Below are 20353 nucleotides of genomic sequence, written 5' to 3' on the forward strand. Positions count from 1 at the left end.
TCTTATCTTATATTATGATTATCTTTATTTGTATTTCGCACCTTTCATGCCTTTTCAAACCTCCTTTGTTCAAATCAATGAAATGGTTCAATAACAGTCACGTCTCATAAAACAATAGCCTATAAGACACGACCAAGTTTGGATATCTTTCTTTACTTAGTTTGACAATGGAAGACTCTCAACACAGTGAGGAGCAGCGAAGCACAGATCTTCTCTTGTCAACCTGTACAGCATTAGGTGGTCTTGAAGAAGTAGAGCTCCCAAATGGGGAACTAAAAACAGTTTATGCTGTGGGTGATGAGGCACTTGGTAAACAGTCTTTTCCTTTCTTTTGGCTTGTCAAAGATCCCCGGCTAAATATATTTCTAGCATGTCTTAAGGATCTTAAGAGATTCATTCGGGCGGATTCTGGAAATCCCCACAAATTCGTACTTCACACTCTCGGCACCTTCAACGTGCTCGAAACAGATATAGTCCCAATCATTCTTACACATGCCAATCAAAATACTGACATTGCAGAACGTTACATTCTGGCATGCAGTAAGTTTTGATCTTCTCACATCATATAATTTCTAGACTTAATTATAATTTTTATTATCATTTTGTTTGAAAGTTGAACTGCTTGTTCCAATGACATGGCCGTTGGATACTGCCGATGAAGAAGAGGAGGATTCTAGAGATCCAAATGAGCTCAATTTGCTTAGAAAGTACAAAAAGGCACTTTTGGTACCTGGAATTTTTGATGCTATATTATCAGTCATAATCAAACCCTTGCGAATTCCCTTTAAGTGAGTTGCGTGTGTAAATATAATTGTAAAGGAGTAATATTTATATGTATATATAAATATAAAGTGAACGATCCGTACGAGATCAAACAGTCATTCGACTGGTACTTTATTTCCTGCGCAATCTGACAGCTATTCCAGACGCTATTGCATCGTATGATGCATCAAGTGAGACATGGACAATGACTTCTATGCAAGTAAGTGAATCTCATGAAACAAAGTCTTTTGCCGAGAACTAACTGTGATTGATTAGGAAGAGCTTTTGATATGTTTCTGTGAATCTAAAGTGATTGAACTCTTGTTGACTATCAGCTCAACAAGTATTGCTTCAGATTCTTCAGAGTGGAATGTAATTGTTCTGGAGATACTGTTCAATCTTCTTGAACATGCTAGTCCAAACGATGTATTTAAAGAAGATAGAGGGCGAAAGGTAATTTTTTTCCTTTAAAAAAGAACACTAAAAAAACTAAACTTAAATCTAAACTTGACTCTTATTAATGTTACGCCTTGAAAAAGAATGGGAGTGCAACTTCAGAACGGTTAGAAGAAATACTTTGTAAAGAAAAGGACGCCAATAGTATCTACAGCCGAAAGAAGTCTTCTAGACATAGTCGTTTTGGTAGTAGCTACACTCTCAAAGATTGGGTAAGGGACACAGATCCATATGCTTATAAAGTGTATATCAACTATCTCACTAAATACGGTGCCTGTTTTAGGAGTCGCACAAACGCGTGTTTCACACTAAAGAAGCGGGATATGCTAATCTAGGAGAGCTTATTGATGCGAATAAAACGCACAGTCGGCGTGGAAAGAAACGAAAGGCAATGGTGAGTATGGTGTAACAGTTTTGTCTTAATTTATCAATGCTTAATTTCTGTACCTGTTGTCTAGAACGAGTTTGATGGTTCACGAGCAACCTATCGCAGTAATCGTGCATTGACCTATCTCAAACAAACAGCGCAGTCTTTTTTAGAATCTTGTTTCAATGGTAAATATAAATATTATATATATGCATTAGTAAGCATGGATCTCACAAGATAACGTTTATAGAGTTCTACACTTCGTTGATCAAGGATATAGAACGGGAAAACAAAAAGGTTGTCGAGAAGGATCACAAACGATTCTTCTTTACAATGCGTTGGTTCCTTGAATATCTTTGTCTTGAACAGGCTGTTTTTAAAGCACAAAAGGCTGAAAAGCCTCGACCTCCACCTGATAGTACATCTATATTTTTACCAAATTCCTCAACATCTATCGCAAAATTGAACGTGGGAGGAACGGAAGACGAACGGCCACAATTTGACTTTAATCTTATAGCATGTTCAATGGATCTTCACACATTTTTACTTTGCTTGCGAAGATTACGCAGAACATTAGATGACAAAGTAAAAAAAAAAACACAGAATCCTTCCCTCCCACACTGCATCCTTAATTAACATGTTTAATTTCACTATTTATTTTTTATAGCTATGGGTTGATGTTCAAGTTACTGCGGATTGTCTTCGACAGATGGTATGTGATAAAGATTATTATAACCGGACTGATAGTCTAATTGTACACACACAGATGATATGTATCAACAATATGTCAAATGACTCAGTTCCTGAATATCGCGAAGTAGCAGATTATATCCAAAGTAACATCTACCACGAGCAATCCTCTTTTGACCTCTTTGTTGATCTTATTAGACGTTACAAAGACCAATCTTATGCGTAAGAGAGAAAAATATGTTTTTTTTTTATTAAAAAAGCACTTTACTAAAGTTCAACTTATTTTTTATAGCTATTTAGAATCTGTTGTAAAACTCACTCATGTTATGCTCAAACTACTTGAACAATTCTCAAAGAAGAAACAGGTGATGTTTATTAGGAAACCAAAAAAGTCAAACAAGTCAAACAAGTCAAACAAGCAGAATAGCAACGAAATCCATGACGAAAATGATCCGAATTTGGAGAGTGATGTAGACGAGCGTGAGGAGGAGAGAGATCGTGAGATTGCTAGTAGAGAACATATTTTCAAGTTTGATTCTTTTGAACTAGTAAGTTTGCGCCAAATTTAATACAAGACACATACACAGATATTGTCTAATTTTGTAATAGAAATATGCCTCATATGATGTTGTTAGTGTGTACTGTATCCTTTTGGAACAGTACCAAACAATGGATCCACAAATAGTACAGTGTATTACCAGTCTTTTCCACAGAATTATGGTAAAAATAAAAGCCGAGCACATTTTCTTCAAGTTACCTGTACTCGACCTTTTCAACCGCATTCTCCACGACGCCCCTGTCCTACCCAAAAACTCGGCAAATCAACAGCTTTTCCAGTTTATTCGTTACTGTGTACGACAATTTGTTCAACGAGCCGAGGTTTATTCTCCCCTGTTTACCGAAGTTGTTTTCAAAGGGAAACCTTACGGACAGCCTGGCAGGACAGCCTAGACAGCCTAAAAGTATGCGATATCACCCATAATAAGGAGTTTAAGGGCTATACATATTTTTTTGTGTCGGGGTCAGACTTTGCAGCAATCTTACGGTAACCACGTTCCTGGTGGGGTACGATATTTCTATCTAACCGGACTAATCAATTCTGGCTACATGTCCGGAGACCGGCGGCTTTATCTAATCCTTTAGGGAAAAATAGTGTGTCCTCAAAGAAATACAATATATTCATTGTACGCATTAGCTTTACTACTTTGTCCCTACACTTTGTGTTCATTAATCTCTCGCCAGGCACCTAACTTTCATTATTTTAAGAGCCACAGCCTGTATTTGAGCAACTTAATAATAAGATGCTGTATCATACGAAAAACACATTCTGTATATTCAATTAGTAACCCTAAATATAAACTTGACAACAAAGAAATAACAATTAATCGCAAATACACTATATCGGCAGTCAGTTATGCAAAGGACTATTAGAAATTGTTGACATTAGATTGTGACGCAATCCTGTTTGATATCTTACTATTTATTAACCTGCTTACGCGTATCATGTCTTTGTCTTTCTTCCACCTACATATTCCCAGAGTTCAACAGCACCAGCTGGTAAGTAACCCCCACCCGCCTCTTTTTTTTTTTGAAAAGCACAAAATATATACGAATATTATGTATTCTTAGGAACCAGATAGACTTATTCTGTGCCGGAAAAAAGGCTACGATTTGTGGTCCGGTAGAATAAAAATGTCACCCCTCACCAAGAAATACCGTCCCCTTAAACTAAGGGTACACGCTGTCCAGGCTGTCCTGCCAGGCTGTCCGTAAGGTTCCCATTTTCAAATCTCTCCGGTCACGTCCAAAATATCACCCGGAACCAAAACTTGTTGATAGTGAACCTGAAGACAATGAATACATACCTAGAGGAGAAGCTACTCAAGAGCAATCAGGTGCGATGGAAGAGGATGAAGAGGATCCTTTTGCAGTATTCTATCAAAAGCAAGCCGAAGAAGAGGCGGTCAAAGAAGCAGCAGCAGCGTTGGCTTTTGCAGCAAAGAAAAGAGAGGAGACAACTTTGCTGGACCGTGCAAGAGAACAAGAGATGGAAGAAGCATTATTGGAACGGCAAATGGAAGAAGCACTACTTGAAAGAGAAAGTCAGATTACAGAAGCAGAAGCTGCTTTAGAGGAAATTGAACGGGAAGAAAGAATAACAACAATAATGTAAATAGGAAAGAGTAATACGAAAAAATGGATAGTGAGAGAGAATATGAAGCAGGAAATGTACATAAAAAAAATGCGTACAAGGCGTAAAAACAAGGGTGATGCCATATTTGATTTATTTGCAATGAAATCTTTCTCTCTTTCTTTTTTGGAGAGATAGACAAAAGGTATCCCCCTTCCTGTGTTGGTAGGAAGGACCCTATTTATGGGGGTTGTGGTTGATATGTTTATATGTTTATCTGTGTATATGTTTGTTTTAAAAAGGTAGTGCATATTATTAACGATGTCTAGGGCTTATTCTGGAGATGGCAAATACGCCAACAACAACGACACCGAGAAAAACGATGGCGGCGGGTAATAGGAGATCTCTAGGGAATCCGTCATCATAATGATGGCGTCTGTGTGATCGCTTCTTTGAGCTCTTGCGTATATACTCTTCTTCTGTTTCTTCCTCTTCTGCTGTATCCTCTTCGCCGTCATCGTTATTGTCTATTAGTTCTGCTTCTTCCGCCTCTAATTCTTCTACTAGTGCTTCCATTTCCATATGACTAGTCCCGACGACGCTCTTTGAACGAACGTCGAGCTCTGAAATATTGGGCACGGCAATTGATTCTATCATTGCATCGTGTATGAACAGCTTGACACGACTCTGGCCAACTTTACGAGCAAGCATGACAGCGTCCTGGACGTCAGCATCTGAGGACATTAATACTTCGTCATTCTCATCATCCATATATGAAATACTGAGCCATTCGGCAGAAGGATCTGCTGCGCCTTCACCTGCACGCTTTCCTGTGAGAGTGAGATGTTCGGTTGCGACTTTTTGAAGAACAGAATCGAATAGTTGTGAGTAACTGTCCAATGGTGCGACAAAGCGGTGGGTGCGTCCACTCAATGATGTGAACTTGAAAGAAAATGTGCCGTCGTCACGACCATGAGTGCGTATATTGCGAGAAGATATGGTGGATAAAGCATCGTCATTAGTAGCAACCATGCTTGCACTTTCATTAGGAAGGATTTCTGCGTATCCTTGGAGATGAGTATATGATAATGATGGTTCGGGAGATATGGCATGCATAGCTGGGTGCATGTTAGTGGAAGGATGGTGAGATAGCATGGGATCCGATAATTGCGATTCTGTTTCTGTGTGATCGGTCGATCCAAAGCTGTCCCAGAAGCGAGACCACATTGGCCCTGATAAAATAAAATATGTACATGTGGATGTATACGTATACGTATATATATACATTTATATGTTTGTGTTTGTTTTTGTTTGTATGCGCATAAGTATATGCAATTCTTTTTTCTTTTTATGATATACATTCTATAGGCGTCTGTATTACCTTCGCCATCGTTGCCTTGAATACTATTCATCTATATTTTACATACACACATACACACATACGTTATATGCAAAAAGAAAAGATATTCGATTACCGGTTAATTTTCTCTATTTAAAATCCTTGGCATGCCTTACCTGTTCCAGAGTAGCATAGGTCAGTTTTAACACATCTACCATGCCCACAATAATATGCCCATCCATGACCGGCAAGTTTAAATAATGGCCATCTTAAAACACAGGAAAAATTCTTAGTGAGTTAAATTAAGAGCGAAATAATAACAATTCTCATTTTCTTTAAGGTTATTTATTACCATTCATTTTTCTCAGGGCATCCATGATAGATGTTTGTGGTGAAGCAGTGTCTGGGTTTGGCGTCATTACACGCACAACACTACACTTTTCAGGGTGCAAGCCAGCTGCAACCACACGCAATACGATATCTTTGCTAAGTGTTTACAAGTTAATAATAAGAATAGTAAGTATAGCTCATTTTCTAGTTATTCTCCTTTTGTTATTCTGATTTTACACCTACTACCTACGTGGTAAAAATTCCTGCTAGACCTTCTCGGTTGGTCACAAGAACAGCTGTAGTGTGAAGCTCTCTCATCATCTTGGCAATCTCTCTAACATTGACTTTCACATCGACTTCAGGGGGAGGAGACCCATCAAGGACGGAGTGGAGATCAGGACAGGACATGCGGTCACGGAGTGCTTCCATGTATTGCACGAGTTGAATCGGACTGCTGGACCATTCACGTTCCACACCTTCTAAAGCATCGTATAGTTTGCGTGACGATCCGTACGCACGCTCCATCTTATCTAATGCTTCATAAAGGCATTTGGTGATATCCAACAGCCCGAAAATATCGCCTTCTTCATTACACACAGGCTATTGATATTTTAGTACATCTCACTACTTTGTGTATGCGTGTGTGTGTATATATGTTTTTCCCCTTACCAAATGACGGAATCCTCGGGTTACCATTAAATTAAGTGCGTCTGTAGCAGAAGTATCCGAGGTAACGCACATGGGTCCTCTTGTCATTATGGTAGCAACAGTGGTGTGACTAAAAAGGAATATAAAAAATCCAAGAAATAACACCATATATCAAATGGATCCCCCACTCCACTCGTCAGTCAGGGTGCCTCCTCTCCTTACAAAGAATGTTGTGTACCTTGCATCTAATTCTTCTGCGACAACTCTATAAGCAATATCTTTGGCCTGTATGGTAGAATATAATAAATAAAACTTTTGCTACAAGGTACTCTCCAAGATATATATATATATATATATATATATAAGAGAGAGAGAGTGTGTGTGTGTGTATGTGTGTTTAGTTTTCTTACAGTGAAAATACCACTCAGGTGGTCATCCTCATCTACAACAAGTACGCAATCGCATCGCTTGGCCGCCAACAGTTGTGCAGCTTCCATTACCAACATATTCTCTTTTACTGTCAGTGCCTGAGCAGGTCTTAGGGCTGAAACTGTGCCGGCTACCCGTTGTGCATGCTTCCTCAGTGAACGGCTACCTCCACGTTTCTTAGAAAGTTCATTTTCAAGTTTTTTACGAAGAGCCTAAGAAAAAAAAAAAGATGAGGATCTCTTCTGCGCTGAATTTGCATCGTAATTGTCGATGGTGGGGACCTTGCCTCATCTCTCTTGCTTTGGCGTTGTCTACTACCAGCACCGATTGCTTCGAGTGGTTCGGAGCGGCTGCCGGCTACTGATGGTATTCTTGTGCTTTGTCGTTTGGACATTGGATGAAGAAGAGAAAACGTGGGGTTTCAAGGCCAGTCCAAGGCCAGCTAGGGTCGGTGATCTATATAAAATAAAATATATAAAAAAAGAGAGGTACCTCCGTCATAGCTGTGGCTTACACAAAGGGAGCTTACTACGGATAATCTAGCACGACGGCCTAAACCTCGGAGGTAAAACAGTTCCAGGAGAATGGGGAAGGGAATGTGGTGGCTGTCTACGTATTTAATTTGTTGGGTTCTTATAATGATACTCTGGTAAGCTTTATTAATATGTTTTAAAGGTGGTGTGGGTACCTTGGAATTAGGGATGTGTTGTCAGTGGCACAAAGATATGCTATATATATATATCAATGCACTTGTATCTGTAACCTAATAAAGTGCTTCCACTTAAATTTTTGTGTTGTTTGTATCATATAAACTTATAACTCCCATATTTCCCTTTTCGCACAAACCCGTACCTTGTTTTTCGTTTTTTTTATGGTTGGGTGGTTAAATAGCTTGTTGACGAAGGTGTGTCTGTGTGTGTGTGTGTGTGTGTTTTGAAAAATATTAAGATATATAAACTTGAGCTCTTTACTAGATTATCACAAAAGGGTAGCATTTATTTTTATTTTATTATACTTTATAAAAAGTAGCTCAAATTTGGATCTTCTACGTAGAAAAGAAAAAGTGTGCCAGCGAGATTCATTGTTTACGCATTACCCTGTGAAAATCATTTCCTCACTATTTTTTCGTAACTTGGGTATGTGCAGGTTATATACATCTACTATATGTATGTATGTATATACATGTCTAATAATCTCAGGGGTTAAATTCCAATATCTATATATCTAATCGCTGATAACGCTTCGTTATTATGTATAATAGATAGTATATAGTCTATTTGAAATTTAGATTATAGAACCTACAGCTGTAGGAAAGGGTAAGGGGTATAGATTTAAGCGTGTACGCTTTTATTTAGCTAATAACATATCAGCTTTTAATCTATTAGTTTTACTTTTTAGCAAATACAATTTATGGGATTTTGGATCATTTTAAATTCTAGCCAATGCATATTCTTAAAAATGGTTAATTTAAGCATTTTTTCATGTATCTCTTGCAACTTTTATATTGGCTCAAAATATCCAAGTTTATTATAGTGAAATTGCTTTATCTATTACTTTATTATTGATCAAGGCAGTAGAAGAGTGATAGAAGAAGTACGCAAAGGACAATGGATAATCCTAGAGGGACGACGTTTCGATTTTACCAGACCACCTAAATGTGACTTGTTATGCAAAGTCCAATAATTATATCTGGTCCCTAACGATCCGTAATAATTATAATAAAGTTCATTTAATAGATAGTGTATGAGCTTGTAGCAATTTTTTCGATGTTGATAAAAAAAAACTTTTCGTTCAATAATATAGTTTTTGAAATTTAAAGCTATACGAAAAATTATGTTGCCTATCCCTATGATACTGCATAATATTGTTGATTTGGAAAATATCATTCCGATTTCTTTTTCCATAATACATATCCTTAAGAAAATTGATTATCAATTTAATTATTAAATCAGCCATTAATCTTATTCTTGATAAAATCGTTAATGAACCAAGTTAAGGCTGTTCAATAGAATATATTTGAACCTTTTCTTCTCTATAGTGCTATTCAATAATATCTTTCAAATAAAAGAATTTTTAATTTGTTTTAAACCTTTTTTTTAGCTGTCCAGATAGACATTATGTATACTCCAAATGTGGAAATGCCTCTCTTTTTTTTCACTCCCCTCGCTGGGGGGTATCGGAATCTCAATCCACGATAAAAACAAGCGACATGGTCCTTAGTGGCTTGTGTGCCTTTCAAAAAGAAAGGTTGGCCCAGCTGGAAACATCGCTCTACCAAACACCATGTTGCCTGTCTGCAGACGTTCATTTGTCCAGGCCTGTTCTATCAGACCTGCATTTACAGTCCAGAGACGATGGGAGTCGACCGGTTCTGTCGTTCCTCCAGTTGATACCGAACCTGCACCGACTGTTCAGTTGGAGGGTATTCTCAATATCTTGGAACGTTCAGCAATGGGAACCAAAAATACCACAGACAGCATTTCCAATGCGCTCAAAGAATCAGCCAATGTGAATGAAAGCAAGTCTTTAGGTAGCACTTTTGACATCAACTTCATTACAAAGTCCCTGTCAAGCATCTCAGAGTCACCCTACCAACTCCACATCAACGCCACCTTCAACAACACTATCCTGACCCTCACACGCCCCAACGGTTCTCCCCTCGTAAACACATCAGGCGGAACTGCAGGATTCAAAAAGGCTCAACGCAGTGGCTATGAAGCTGCTCACCAGGCTGCTCTCCAATTGCTTGACAAAGTCCAAGCAAAGAACCTCAATGTAACTAATATCCACATTGTCCTCAAGGGTTTTGGCCCTGGACGTGATGCTGCTTACAAGGCACTCGTTACAGGTGTTCAGTGGAATGTTCGACGCATCACAGACGCAACTCCTGTTCCATTCGGTGGTTGCAGACCCAAGAAAGCCAGACGTCTCTAGACTTTTGGCTGTGCGTGTAGAATGAATAAATGTTTAGAAAGAAGCTGGTTTTTTCTGTGTGTGTCCCTCTGTTTGTGTCTATATATACATATATACATATACACATATACACACATATATATGCTTTATTTGATCGGAGGAAAATGTACAGTCAGTTTAATGGCATTTCATGTAAAAAAAAATGATAAAAATAAAAGAAAAATTAAAAGAATAAGTGGAAGTAGAAGAGAAAGGATGTGTCTGTCTGTGTCGTGTGTGTATTTGGATGAGTTTGCTTTTCTTTTTGTTCTCTCTTTCTTTTTGCTTTACTGCTTCGTTTTCTTTTGGAAAAAGCGGTGCTTTGGATTTGAGATTAAGGAGGTGCCGTCCCGGGTGCAGCCATGCCTTCGAACAACACAGGCGCCTTTTCACTCTTATAGAAGCATTGCAGAGAAAACTGCTTTGCATCATGATCCCAATGTGTCCAAAACTTTCCTGGCGCACGATCAATCTCTTTACTTTGAACCTTGAAAGCAATAGTCTCGTATGGTTCTGCGGCGATCAACAGATACTGATAGGCTTTGTTGGGTGCCTCGACTTTCTGTTCGTATGCTGCCATGAATCTGTGACGAGGAATAACTCCAGTAGCAATCTGGGGATATTGAACTTGGAAAAGCAAGCCTAGCTGACGCGTTACTGGATCACGCACCTTGGTTACGCGATAACCAGGTCGTCCAATCTTGATGATGTTGCGATTTGGGACAACCAAGGGCTTGGCTGGTCCAATTGCAGGCTGTGCAATTGCAGAATCACGAGCTTCTTTTGATGCACGTCTGGCAAGATTAGTCTGATGCTTCTTTCCCTGTGTGTGTGCGAGATAGGATCCTTCGCTAGTGTGTAGGGTCAGACAGAGCTTGCACTCATATGAGCCTAGATGGTTTTTCATAAAGTAGGGATCCTTGGAGATGTCGATTGTCTCCAGCGCAAGTTTGCGCAGACGTTCTCTTCTGTCGACATTCGACTCTGACCAACTCGCTACACCACCACTTCTGCTTTTACTGCCCACTCGGTTTTGGAAATCCATGATGAGAAAGCTCACAAAGAAGAAAAATAATGGAAATGTTGCAGTTGGTTGGGTGTGACTTGTTTTAAGTATGGCGGGGTAAATGATTCTCAAATACACACACCCACACAACAGACACAGACATAAATTAACGTATATTCTGTATATATATATATATATATATATATAGTTGCCTTTCTTTTTTTTTCTAAGAAATTTTTTGAAGCTTTAGACTAAAACCAATTATGACAAGTAAATTTGTCTTTTGTTGTTGTTGCTATTATTGTCAGAAAGATGTGTAAAAACAAAATGATTTATATTGGAGATAAAGAATTATCTTGTAGAAGTAATATTTATTCCAGGCACATCAAAGACAACTTCTAACATCACCTCTGTTGCTACCATCATACCATTTGTCTCTACTAGTCGAGCAAAATGTAAAGGCATATCCTTTAAAATATCAATTCTATCTTTTTCCTCCCCTTTTTTTGTAAAGAATAATAATTATAATACAACACCAGTGGTATATATATATATATCAAAGAGAAAATAAGGTCAAGGTTTATAATTTGAATATATATATATATCTTGGACTTACACGCTTTAGAAGGATCCATTTCAAGACTGATGTCAGGTACAACCAATTCACATACATTGACTCCAAGATCATTACGGTTAGACTCCTTGGCCAAAAGTTTCCATGAAAAAATTAGCTCTGGATCATCGTCTCTAGAATAATAACAGCAACATCAGAAATAGCAATAGCAATATCAACAATAAAATTAAATAGTGAGCTGAATGAAAAGAACCCCCAAAGAAAAAAAGGAGGGAACCAAAAGGTTCAAATGTTATTACCTTGGTCCAAGGAACTTTAGCTGATCAACACCAAGTTCTTCGAGTGTAATAGGACCATTAGTGATTCTCTCCTTGAGTTTATCAAAGAACTTTGATCTCTCGTTTTCTAATTCTCCATAGTGTACCAGCAATCGGAAAAAGGAGAGAACGTCACCTTCATCCTTAATTCTAAACTCCAAAAAAGAATTATATAAATGTAATATGATTTACATGTCTATAAAAATCTACACAAACATAGACACATGCATATACATATATATATATGTGTGTATGCGTGTGCTTCATTTCAAACATACTGTTGAAGTATACTGCCAATATTAACTTGTGTCTCGATTGCCAAGTCAAATGAAAAATTGTCCACTACTAAATCTGGCTCATACACATCAAATGATACATTGAACCATTGGTCGTAGGTCGTTCCCTTTAATTTACACTGCCGTATCTCTCCTAAACCAGTTTTATTATTTTGATTATAGTTATATGTATATGTATAGGTATAATTGTAACTGTAATTGTAATTGTAATTGCAATTATGATTTGATAATAAAGTATTATATATCTAATGATTTTTGCTTCATTATTACCTGAGCCATCTGGATTAGAAATGAGATAATTGTTGGTTTCTTTGAAATGGAGATGAGTAAATTCACCCTGCTTTTGAACCTGTTGTGAATTTAAAACGATAATTCTTGTCAACATAAACTACTGCCAATGTATTCGTTTATTCACCTCTGGATCTTGCAGTGCCTTTTCACGTAATTCTGCGTGTGGAGACACAAAGTCGCTTCCGGACATATCTCCGGGATTGGTCGGTAAAGGCGCACCACCTATGTAAAGCATATATTCACTGCGCATAAAGTAGTAATAATAATATTATTATTATGATTAATAGTCGAGTTCTTGAATATGTTTATAGAAAATGCTTAATTCACAAACATATATATATATATATATATATATATGCTTAATTATCGTACAAGACAACATCTTCATCTATTGGTTCTTCAATCTCTTCTTCTACAGCCTTTGCTCGCTCTTCTGGAGTCATTTTTGACAATGAGGCTTCTTTAATGCGTCGCGCTTTTTGTTGTTCCAATTCTTTCTCAAGAATATCATTTTTGTCATTAATGCGTCTCAATTGAATCTTTAGTTCAGCCTTTTCTGCTTCCAAAGGATTGGCATTCTCTGGCCAAGTTTTTGAATAGAAATGAGCCTAATTATCGTTTATGTCAGAATGAAAAGAACGAGAAGCTGCTTTTGTTTTTGTTTTAAATTGAAAATCGTACAATATCATCTTGGATTTGTTCCTCAGTGGCAACTTGCTGTGCTTCTAATAATCTTTGTTGAAATCTTGCATTTGAGGTTCTGAAATCAAAGATTGGTTCTTCTGGATCACTTGATAAAGGCATGTAATTCTATATATACATACATATATATATATATATATATGTGTGTGTATGTGTATGTATGTGTTTGTGTGTATCTATCTATATAGATATTTCTAGTGTGCGTTTTGCATTCTTTTTTCTTTTTTTATTAATAAAATGCGAAATGAAATATGGTGTAGGCGAGTCACAATAATGAAATATATACTGCTGTGAGCTTGTATAAATATAATATAAAATAATACATAGTAGAGTAAAGTAAAAGGAAAGAGGTTGCATGTCTTATCATTTAACCGAGGCTCAAATGGCTGTGTATTAGTTTAGGCAGTAATATATATATATATGTATGTATGCGTGTGCGCAGTGTGCGCAGTGTGGACTGAATTGAGTCGATTAAAGAACATGTGTACTTCTTTTCTTTCGTTTTTTTTTCTAAAAAAAAAAAGAACTTTTGTTATTGGGTCAAAATCTAGTATGGTCTAAATCACCACTTTTCTCCACAGTGAATAACCATATCCATATATATATATATATATATATATATGAGAAAGAGAGGGAGAGAAAAGAAACAAAAGAAACTATATATTTATCCTGTCGTGGGATTTAAAGACCCATGGGATCCGGATGAATTATATATTGCAAATTGAGACAGTTAATGGTAAATAAGAAGAAGAAGAAAACATGATAGTCAGTGGTAACTATGGATACTTCAAGTACACAAATAAGTGTATTAAAAGATAAATTAGTACATCATAGATACAAAGATAATTATTCTCTTTTGTCTTTCGCTTAAGTTTTCTATTTTTTAAAAAAAAAAGAAAAACTATTATCACGCTGCGGAATATACAGATTATAAGCTATATATATATATATATATATAAAATAGGTATTTTCGACAGTGGCAATTGTATACTAAAACTATTGAAAGTATCTATATATGGTAGGTATATAAAGAAAATCAAAAATAAATAAATATCCAAGATCTTACTATCATATCTAAAGTTCTTATCTCTAGGTTAAGATTAACGCAGTAACAGAACGTCCTTTTCTGTGCGGCTTTACCGTGCCCTGTCCTGTCATGCCCTGTCCTGCTTTGTCCTGAATTGGATTGGATTGGATTGAATACATATAAAGTAGGGGCACACTGCGATCCAGTGGCTTTTCATATTCACAGGCTTATCTGACAAATAAGATATTCATGGGCCAATCATATTTAATCTCAGCATATGAAAGTGAGTTTGCCTGGCAGGATTTACAGCAAATGTACGCGATAATCACTAAAGAGAAACATATTACACACAATTAGAATGGAGAAATATCTAATAAAGCTGACGCAATTTTCAGGACACAAACTAACCACACATCAAATAAGAAGAATAAAGAGCAATAAAAGAAAAAACTCCCCTCCTTCCAATGAATACATATAGATCTATATTTTATAGGCTTTATATACATATGTGTGTGTGCGTGTGTGAATTGAATACTAATAATTTGTGTATAAAAATAAAGAAAATAAAATAAAATAAAAAGTGACGTACAGGAACAGATTTAAGTCCATTGATCATCTATGAATTTTACCCATATTTATTAGATTCCAACGCCTCTTAATCTTTCTATTCTTCTTCTTGTTCTTGCACTCATTTATATTCTCCTTATTCTTTGTACAACAAGCCAGAATCCTATCTTTAGTTTCTCGAAAAGAAGAGGATAAAGTTAAATTCGACTACAAAGACGAAGACAAAGACGAAGACGAAGACGAATAGAAAACAAAATAAAATAAAATAAAATAAAATAAAATAAAACGAAATATATAAAAAGAAGAAAAAGAAAAGTCACTCCTACTCTTTTACTCTTTTACCCACTATCCGTCAGACACCGAATCTACACACTAAATTTCACCACAACTCACCACACACTGCACATTAAGACTTGTTCTAGCGAACTATCAGCTTCCATTACGTCACTCTATATACATAAATACATAAATACAAGTACCTAAAAGGTACAATACAAGATTTAGCTCTGGAAAGACAGAAAGACAAGCTGGATAAATTTGCAATGGCCAACAATTCGAACATAAAGTGGAGACATTTCATGTGAGCAAAAAATAAAACTAAATAAAATAAAAGTACAGAAAACAAATAAACGAACGCACTTCCAGTTTACTCGGATAAGCAAGATATTATACATATAAAGAACAGCAGAACATTCGCATAATAACCCCATGTCTGTTAGCCAGACACATGAAAACTCGAAACATGCTGTAGCAGGTGCATTGGCAGGACTTGCAAGTGCATTTATTACATGCCCCTTGGATGTCGTAAAGACAAGACTTCAAAACCAAGGAAAAGCACAACCAGGACAAGTTGTTTATCGTGGCACGCTTGGTAAAAGATCAAATAAATGCATTCTTTTATATTTTTTGGTGTGCTTAATATTTTAATTATTTGTTTAATTAATTAATTTTATTATGTTGTTATTGTTTGGGTATCGATATGTAGGTACTCTCTCTAAAATGTGGAAAGATGAAGGAATTCGTGGTCTCTACAGAGGATTAGGTCCGACCATATTCGGGTACTTGCCGACCTGGGCCATCTACTTTACAGTTTATGATTATTGCAAAAATTCATGGGCGTCGGGTAATGGTAAGTCCAATTACACACACACACACACATATATATATATATATATGAGTGTATGTGTATGTAGGAAGATATATTTCCTTCATTTCTCTAAACATATACTAAAACACACATACATACAATAGGACAACATGACAAGGATTGGGTAGTTCACATCACATCAGCCATGACTGCAGGAGCAGCATCGACTACACTAACCAACCCTCTGTGGGTTATTAAAACACGTTTTATGGTGAGCTTATTATACATAAAAAAGAAAAGAAAGGAAAAAAGAGTAGAAATGGAAAATAATGATGAAAAAACTGGGAACTGACGGGAAACAGACACAAAATAGTCTGACAGACTACCGATACAAAAATACACTTGATGCCTTTGTTACTATTGCAAGACAAGAAGGAATCCGTGGATTTTACAAGGGGCTGGGCCCATCACTGCTTGGTGTCAGTCATGTAGCGTTGCAGTTTCCCATGTATGAGAAACTCAAGTATTTGCTTCGTAAGTCAACAACTATTCGTATTCTTAATAGTGAGATTGATACTATCATTAAGATAAGAAACAAACAAATATGGATAGGAATAAAGAGAGATAAAGAGATAGAGAGGGGGGAAGTTTTAGTTTAATCGGAACTTGTACTAAGAAATAAATTCTAATATTTGAGTAGAAACAGATGCAGACGTCCCGTCTGGATCGGTTGCCATTCTAATGGCCTCCTCTATATCCAAGATGGCGGCTAGTATGGCGACATACCCTCATGAAGTAATATCCTTATCTTTTTTTTTAATAATAAAAAAAGAAGACATTGCATTAATATATACAGATACATATCAACTAACCTCTTCTTTCTTTCTTTAAATATATATATATATATATTCCTATGTGCGTAGGTGATACGAACACGGCTACAAAACCAGGCACGAAAGCCGTTTAAATACCATGGCATTTTACATGCTATTAAAGTAATTAGTCTTGAAGAAGGTTTTCGTGGTTTTTACAAGGGAATGCCGACCAATCTGCTGCGCACGGTCCCATCCTCAGCCATCACAATTCTCACCTATGAAGTTATTGTTCAAAAGATTGATGAATTTAAGAACTCATGAGCCCAGAATCTTTGTATTGCTTTTGTCTGTTTCTTTCTTTTGTTTTGGTTTTGTTTTATTGTGTGAGTGTATGTATGTATGTATGTATGTATGTGTGAATATGAATGTGGTAGTGGTAGTGGTAGGGTTTTATTAAACAGAAATAATAATATTCTTATTATTATAAAAATGTAAAAGTAAAATGAATTTGTGATCCAGTATGTATACAAAAATGTGTATCTGTATTGAATGTTTATACGTGTACGTTTCGATAGAGACAATAGACAATATAGGCTATTTTATGAAAGCAACGCCGTCCAAATTCCGTAATTTGCTTTGTATGTTATGTTTTGTAACCTAAATTTCAGAATTTCGCGACATTATTTTCAAGAAATATTGTATAGAACGGATACGTAAAAATAGGTTGGTACCTCAAAAGTGAGGAAATTATTTATTATATATTATATATTATGAAGAATTAATAAAGAAGTAGTTATAAGACAAGGCGCTGTAATCGCCAGTATTGCGGACAGCAAAGTAATTAATCGCAAATGAGTTATGTAAGTAAAGAAAGATATGAAAGTATAAATAAATAAATAACTAATTATATATGTATAAAAAAAAGACTAATGGAATTTGTGAGTATTTTTTTTCTCTTTTTTTTTAGGTATTAAGGAGTTTTAGGAAGCAGCCTTCTCAACCTCGTAGTCAATTGTAGCATTAGCACGCTTGAGTTGGCCAGCAGAGACCTGAGCATTGTCACGACCAATGGCATCTTCCTCAACATCAGTTTCATCCTCCTTGTGGTGCACAACATAGAAGAGTACGGTAACGATAGCACATGCGCCACCAATACCGGTATACATCCAGGTGAGCTTGGGGTCGACGGCAACAGACACGAGGGCAAAGGCAAGAGCCGAAGCAATACAGTTGGTGAAGAGGAAAAGAGCCATGACAATGGACTTCATAGACTGGGGTGCCTTCTTGTAGGCATACTCGAGACCTGTGATGGAGCCAAAGATCTCAGAGAAAGCGATCAACACATAGGATGGAATCTGGTAAGCAGCTGAGATGTCTCTCTTGACACCGAGGATGTCACCTCCGGAGAAGGGAGCCTTGTAGATCATGGACTGGATACCGGCAGTATAGCCCATGGAGGCGGCAGCAAAGAAGAAACCCAAGGTGATGCGCATGATGGGACGCATGTGGATACCACAGCGACGCAGGAAAGGATAACCGAAGCGGTCCATGAAGGGGATCATGATGATGAGTACAAGAGGATCAATGTTCTGCATAATGTCGTTAGGCACGCTTCCGGTCCACATTGTACTGGCCTGGGAGATCAGGTTGTTGGTGATCTGGACGTAACACAGCCAGTAGATGGGGTACCAGCAGAAAATGACACAGGCTTTCAAGGCGCGCTTCAACTCGTCAACAAAGACATCGTCCCAGGTGACATTTGCGGCGATTTCGGGGTGGGTGAGTGCCAGAGCAGAGGGTTTGCAGGCAGCGAAGCCTCCGGGGATCTTGAATCTGAGAGAAATCAGCTTACCGGCCTCGACAAAGACAGAACCACGAGGAGGGTTCTGGACGTAGTGCTTGCGACCAAGCAAGACGACCGCAATACAGGGAACAAACATGAGGGTTGGGAGCAAGTAGGCGGGCCAGAAACCGACGTTCTTTTCGAGTTCGGTCGTGGCGATAGAAGACAGGGAACCGACGTTGATACCCCAGTAGAACATGTTGAAGATCTTTTGGTAGGTTGCCTGGGGAGTGACAATAACACGTCGGCCATTCTTCAGAGTCTTGACATAGGCCTTTTGGCTTCTGTACTGCTCAGCAACCAAAGGAGAGACGTTGGCCTTGATACCACCGGTACCGAAACCGATAATTACCAGACTGACAATGAAACCAGGGTAGGCGGCACCATTCTCAATAGCGACAGGGATAGAGGTCAGGGTGAGGATGAGGACACCAATGAAATAGATTGAAGTAAAGAGAAGAATTGTGCGGTATTTTCCGAGATACTGATCTGCGACAATAGCACCAATGATTGGAGTAACATAACACCAGAACTGGAAAAATGTGGTTAGGGCAGTTGCGACCTGATGGCCTTTGTTCAATGCACCGGGCTGTTCAGCAGGATCTAAAGATCAATAAAGAAAGAAAAAAAAAAGACAATAGTTTAAGTAAAGATTTCACCAACCAACTAACAAATATGTATTGTGAAATAATGCTTACAGCTTGGGGGATTAGGATACTGAAGGTAGTTCTGGAAAGGACCAGTGAGACCATAAAATGTGAATCTCTCGCAGAATTCAATCAAGATGACAAGGAAGGCAGAGAGTGGGATAGTATCGCCGACTTCGGGGAGATCCTTCCATTCTTCAGGAGTGGGTTCTGGGCCACCGAGCTCTTCTCCCTTGATGCTCGGGTTGTGGGAATAGTCATCAATTTGAGCGTCTTTGATGTCTTCCACCTTTTCAGACATATTGCTGTTATAATAACTGTTCGGGTGAATAAGTGAGAAGAATAGAAGAATTAGGGTATGTTTATATAAAAGAATTAAATATTTTTTTTATATATTTTAAAATTGTTATATAATATATATAATTTATTTATTTATTTAATTAATTTGTAGCTATCTAGTTATATAGTTGTGTTTTGTGTAGTTGTTTTCAAACCAAGATCTGGTTACTCAAGTGTCCAGTATAGTTAGGGGTATAATACTTTTGTCAAGTGGTTCTTGTGGAATGAACCAACAAGTACGCACACGGATTCTGTGCAGCACAATTCCAGTGTAACGAAGTGTCGGACGAATAGGTTGACAGTGTCCAGGTCAAGACACCTTCCTTTTTTATATATATATATATATATAAAAAGAGGCACCATAGTAGAATAGAATATATTATATTAAAATTAAGACCCTTTCCCAGAATCCTGTTACTGTAGATAGTTATTATAAACATTATTTCTATTCCTAGTGTTGTTGATCTATGTGTTTTTAGTGATTTCTATTGGGTTTCTTTGGTGCTAGAGAACAATTAAATCAATGCTATTCTGGTTTCTAATTTAACATTTGTGTATAAGAGATTAGACTCACAAAACGAACGAACAGAACGAATGAAATGTAGTGATTAAGTATAAATCCATTTTGGTTGGCTATTTGTTTTACTTGTCTTATGAATTAGTCTTAATATTGTATAAAGCATTTTTGGCTCTTATTTTCTGGTGTGCATAAGAATTTCCTTTCCTATCCATAATTAC

General features: G+C 37.2%; 8 protein-coding genes across 8 annotated transcripts; 4 read left to right on the forward strand and 4 right to left on the reverse strand.

The window, feature by feature from the left end:
* Positions 1-167: 167 nt before the first annotated feature.
* On the forward strand, positions 168-3474 carry PHYBLDRAFT_179400 (hypothetical protein; the record flags this gene model as incomplete). The annotated part of the gene is made up of 13 exons (XM_018438142.1): positions 168-309; positions 370-540; positions 614-788; positions 853-982; positions 1039-1215; positions 1302-1430; positions 1502-1612; positions 1677-1773; positions 1836-2170; positions 2253-2297; positions 2352-2497; positions 2568-2823; positions 2885-3474. The coding sequence occupies 13 exons, from the start codon at positions 168-170 to the stop codon at positions 3224-3226; spliced, it is 2256 nt and encodes a 751-aa protein (XP_018298110.1). The 3' UTR covers positions 3227-3474.
* Positions 3475-3778: 304 nt separating this feature from the next.
* Positions 3779-4448, forward strand: PHYBLDRAFT_163121 (hypothetical protein; the record flags this gene model as incomplete). Its single annotated transcript, XM_018434731.1, has 3 exons — positions 3779-3832; positions 3905-4044; positions 4115-4448. The coding sequence occupies 3 exons, from the start codon at positions 3779-3781 to the stop codon at positions 4446-4448; spliced, it is 528 nt and encodes a 175-aa protein (XP_018298111.1).
* A 282-nt stretch (positions 4449-4730) lies between these two features.
* On the reverse strand, positions 4731-7364 carry PHYBLDRAFT_97179 (hypothetical protein; the record flags this gene model as incomplete). Its single annotated transcript, XM_018444007.1, has 8 exons — positions 4731-5638; positions 5788-5818; positions 5922-6013; positions 6098-6231; positions 6326-6675; positions 6745-6853; positions 6962-7008; positions 7134-7364. Coding segments are annotated over 8 exons (1902 nt in total), but the record flags the coding sequence as incomplete, so codon positions are not given.
* A 2383-nt stretch (positions 7365-9747) lies between these two features.
* PHYBLDRAFT_103712 (hypothetical protein) lies at positions 9748-10083 on the forward strand (the record flags this gene model as incomplete). Its single annotated transcript, XM_018427781.1, has 1 exon — positions 9748-10083. A coding segment is annotated over one exon (336 nt), but the record flags the coding sequence as incomplete, so codon positions are not given.
* Positions 10084-10271: 188 nt separating this feature from the next.
* Positions 10272-11149, reverse strand: PHYBLDRAFT_130439 (hypothetical protein; the record flags this gene model as incomplete). The annotated part of the gene is made up of 1 exon (XM_018429361.1): positions 10272-11149. One exon carries the CDS (start codon positions 11147-11149, stop codon positions 10439-10441), a length of 711 nt encoding a protein of 236 aa, XP_018298114.1. The 3' UTR covers positions 10272-10438.
* A 312-nt stretch (positions 11150-11461) lies between these two features.
* Positions 11462-13392, reverse strand: PHYBLDRAFT_59114 (hypothetical protein; the record flags this gene model as incomplete). Its single annotated transcript, XM_018440434.1, has 8 exons — positions 11462-11610; positions 11727-11857; positions 11984-12151; positions 12280-12430; positions 12568-12646; positions 12713-12830; positions 12961-13196; positions 13270-13392. 8 exons carry the CDS (start codon positions 13390-13392, stop codon positions 11462-11464), a joined length of 1155 nt encoding a protein of 384 aa, XP_018298115.1.
* Positions 13393-15592: 2200 nt separating this feature from the next.
* PHYBLDRAFT_163126 (hypothetical protein) lies at positions 15593-17107 on the forward strand (the record flags this gene model as incomplete). The annotated part of the gene is made up of 6 exons (XM_018434732.1): positions 15593-15755; positions 15870-16013; positions 16136-16242; positions 16334-16505; positions 16672-16766; positions 16895-17107. 6 exons carry the CDS (start codon positions 15593-15595, stop codon positions 17105-17107), a joined length of 894 nt encoding a protein of 297 aa, XP_018298116.1.
* Positions 17108-17766: 659 nt separating this feature from the next.
* On the reverse strand, positions 17767-19577 carry PHYBLDRAFT_56549 (hypothetical protein; the record flags this gene model as incomplete). The annotated part of the gene is made up of 2 exons (XM_018440219.1): positions 17767-19232; positions 19328-19577. 2 exons carry the CDS (start codon positions 19575-19577, stop codon positions 17767-17769), a joined length of 1716 nt encoding a protein of 571 aa, XP_018298117.1.
* Between the last annotated feature and the right edge of the window lie 776 nt (positions 19578-20353).

Source organism: Phycomyces blakesleeanus (genome assembly GCF_001638985.1).
Source record: "Phycomyces blakesleeanus NRRL 1555(-) unplaced genomic scaffold PHYBLscaffold_2, whole genome shotgun sequence".
NCBI lineage: Eukaryota > Fungi > Mucoromycota > Mucoromycetes > Mucorales > Phycomycetaceae > Phycomyces > Phycomyces blakesleeanus.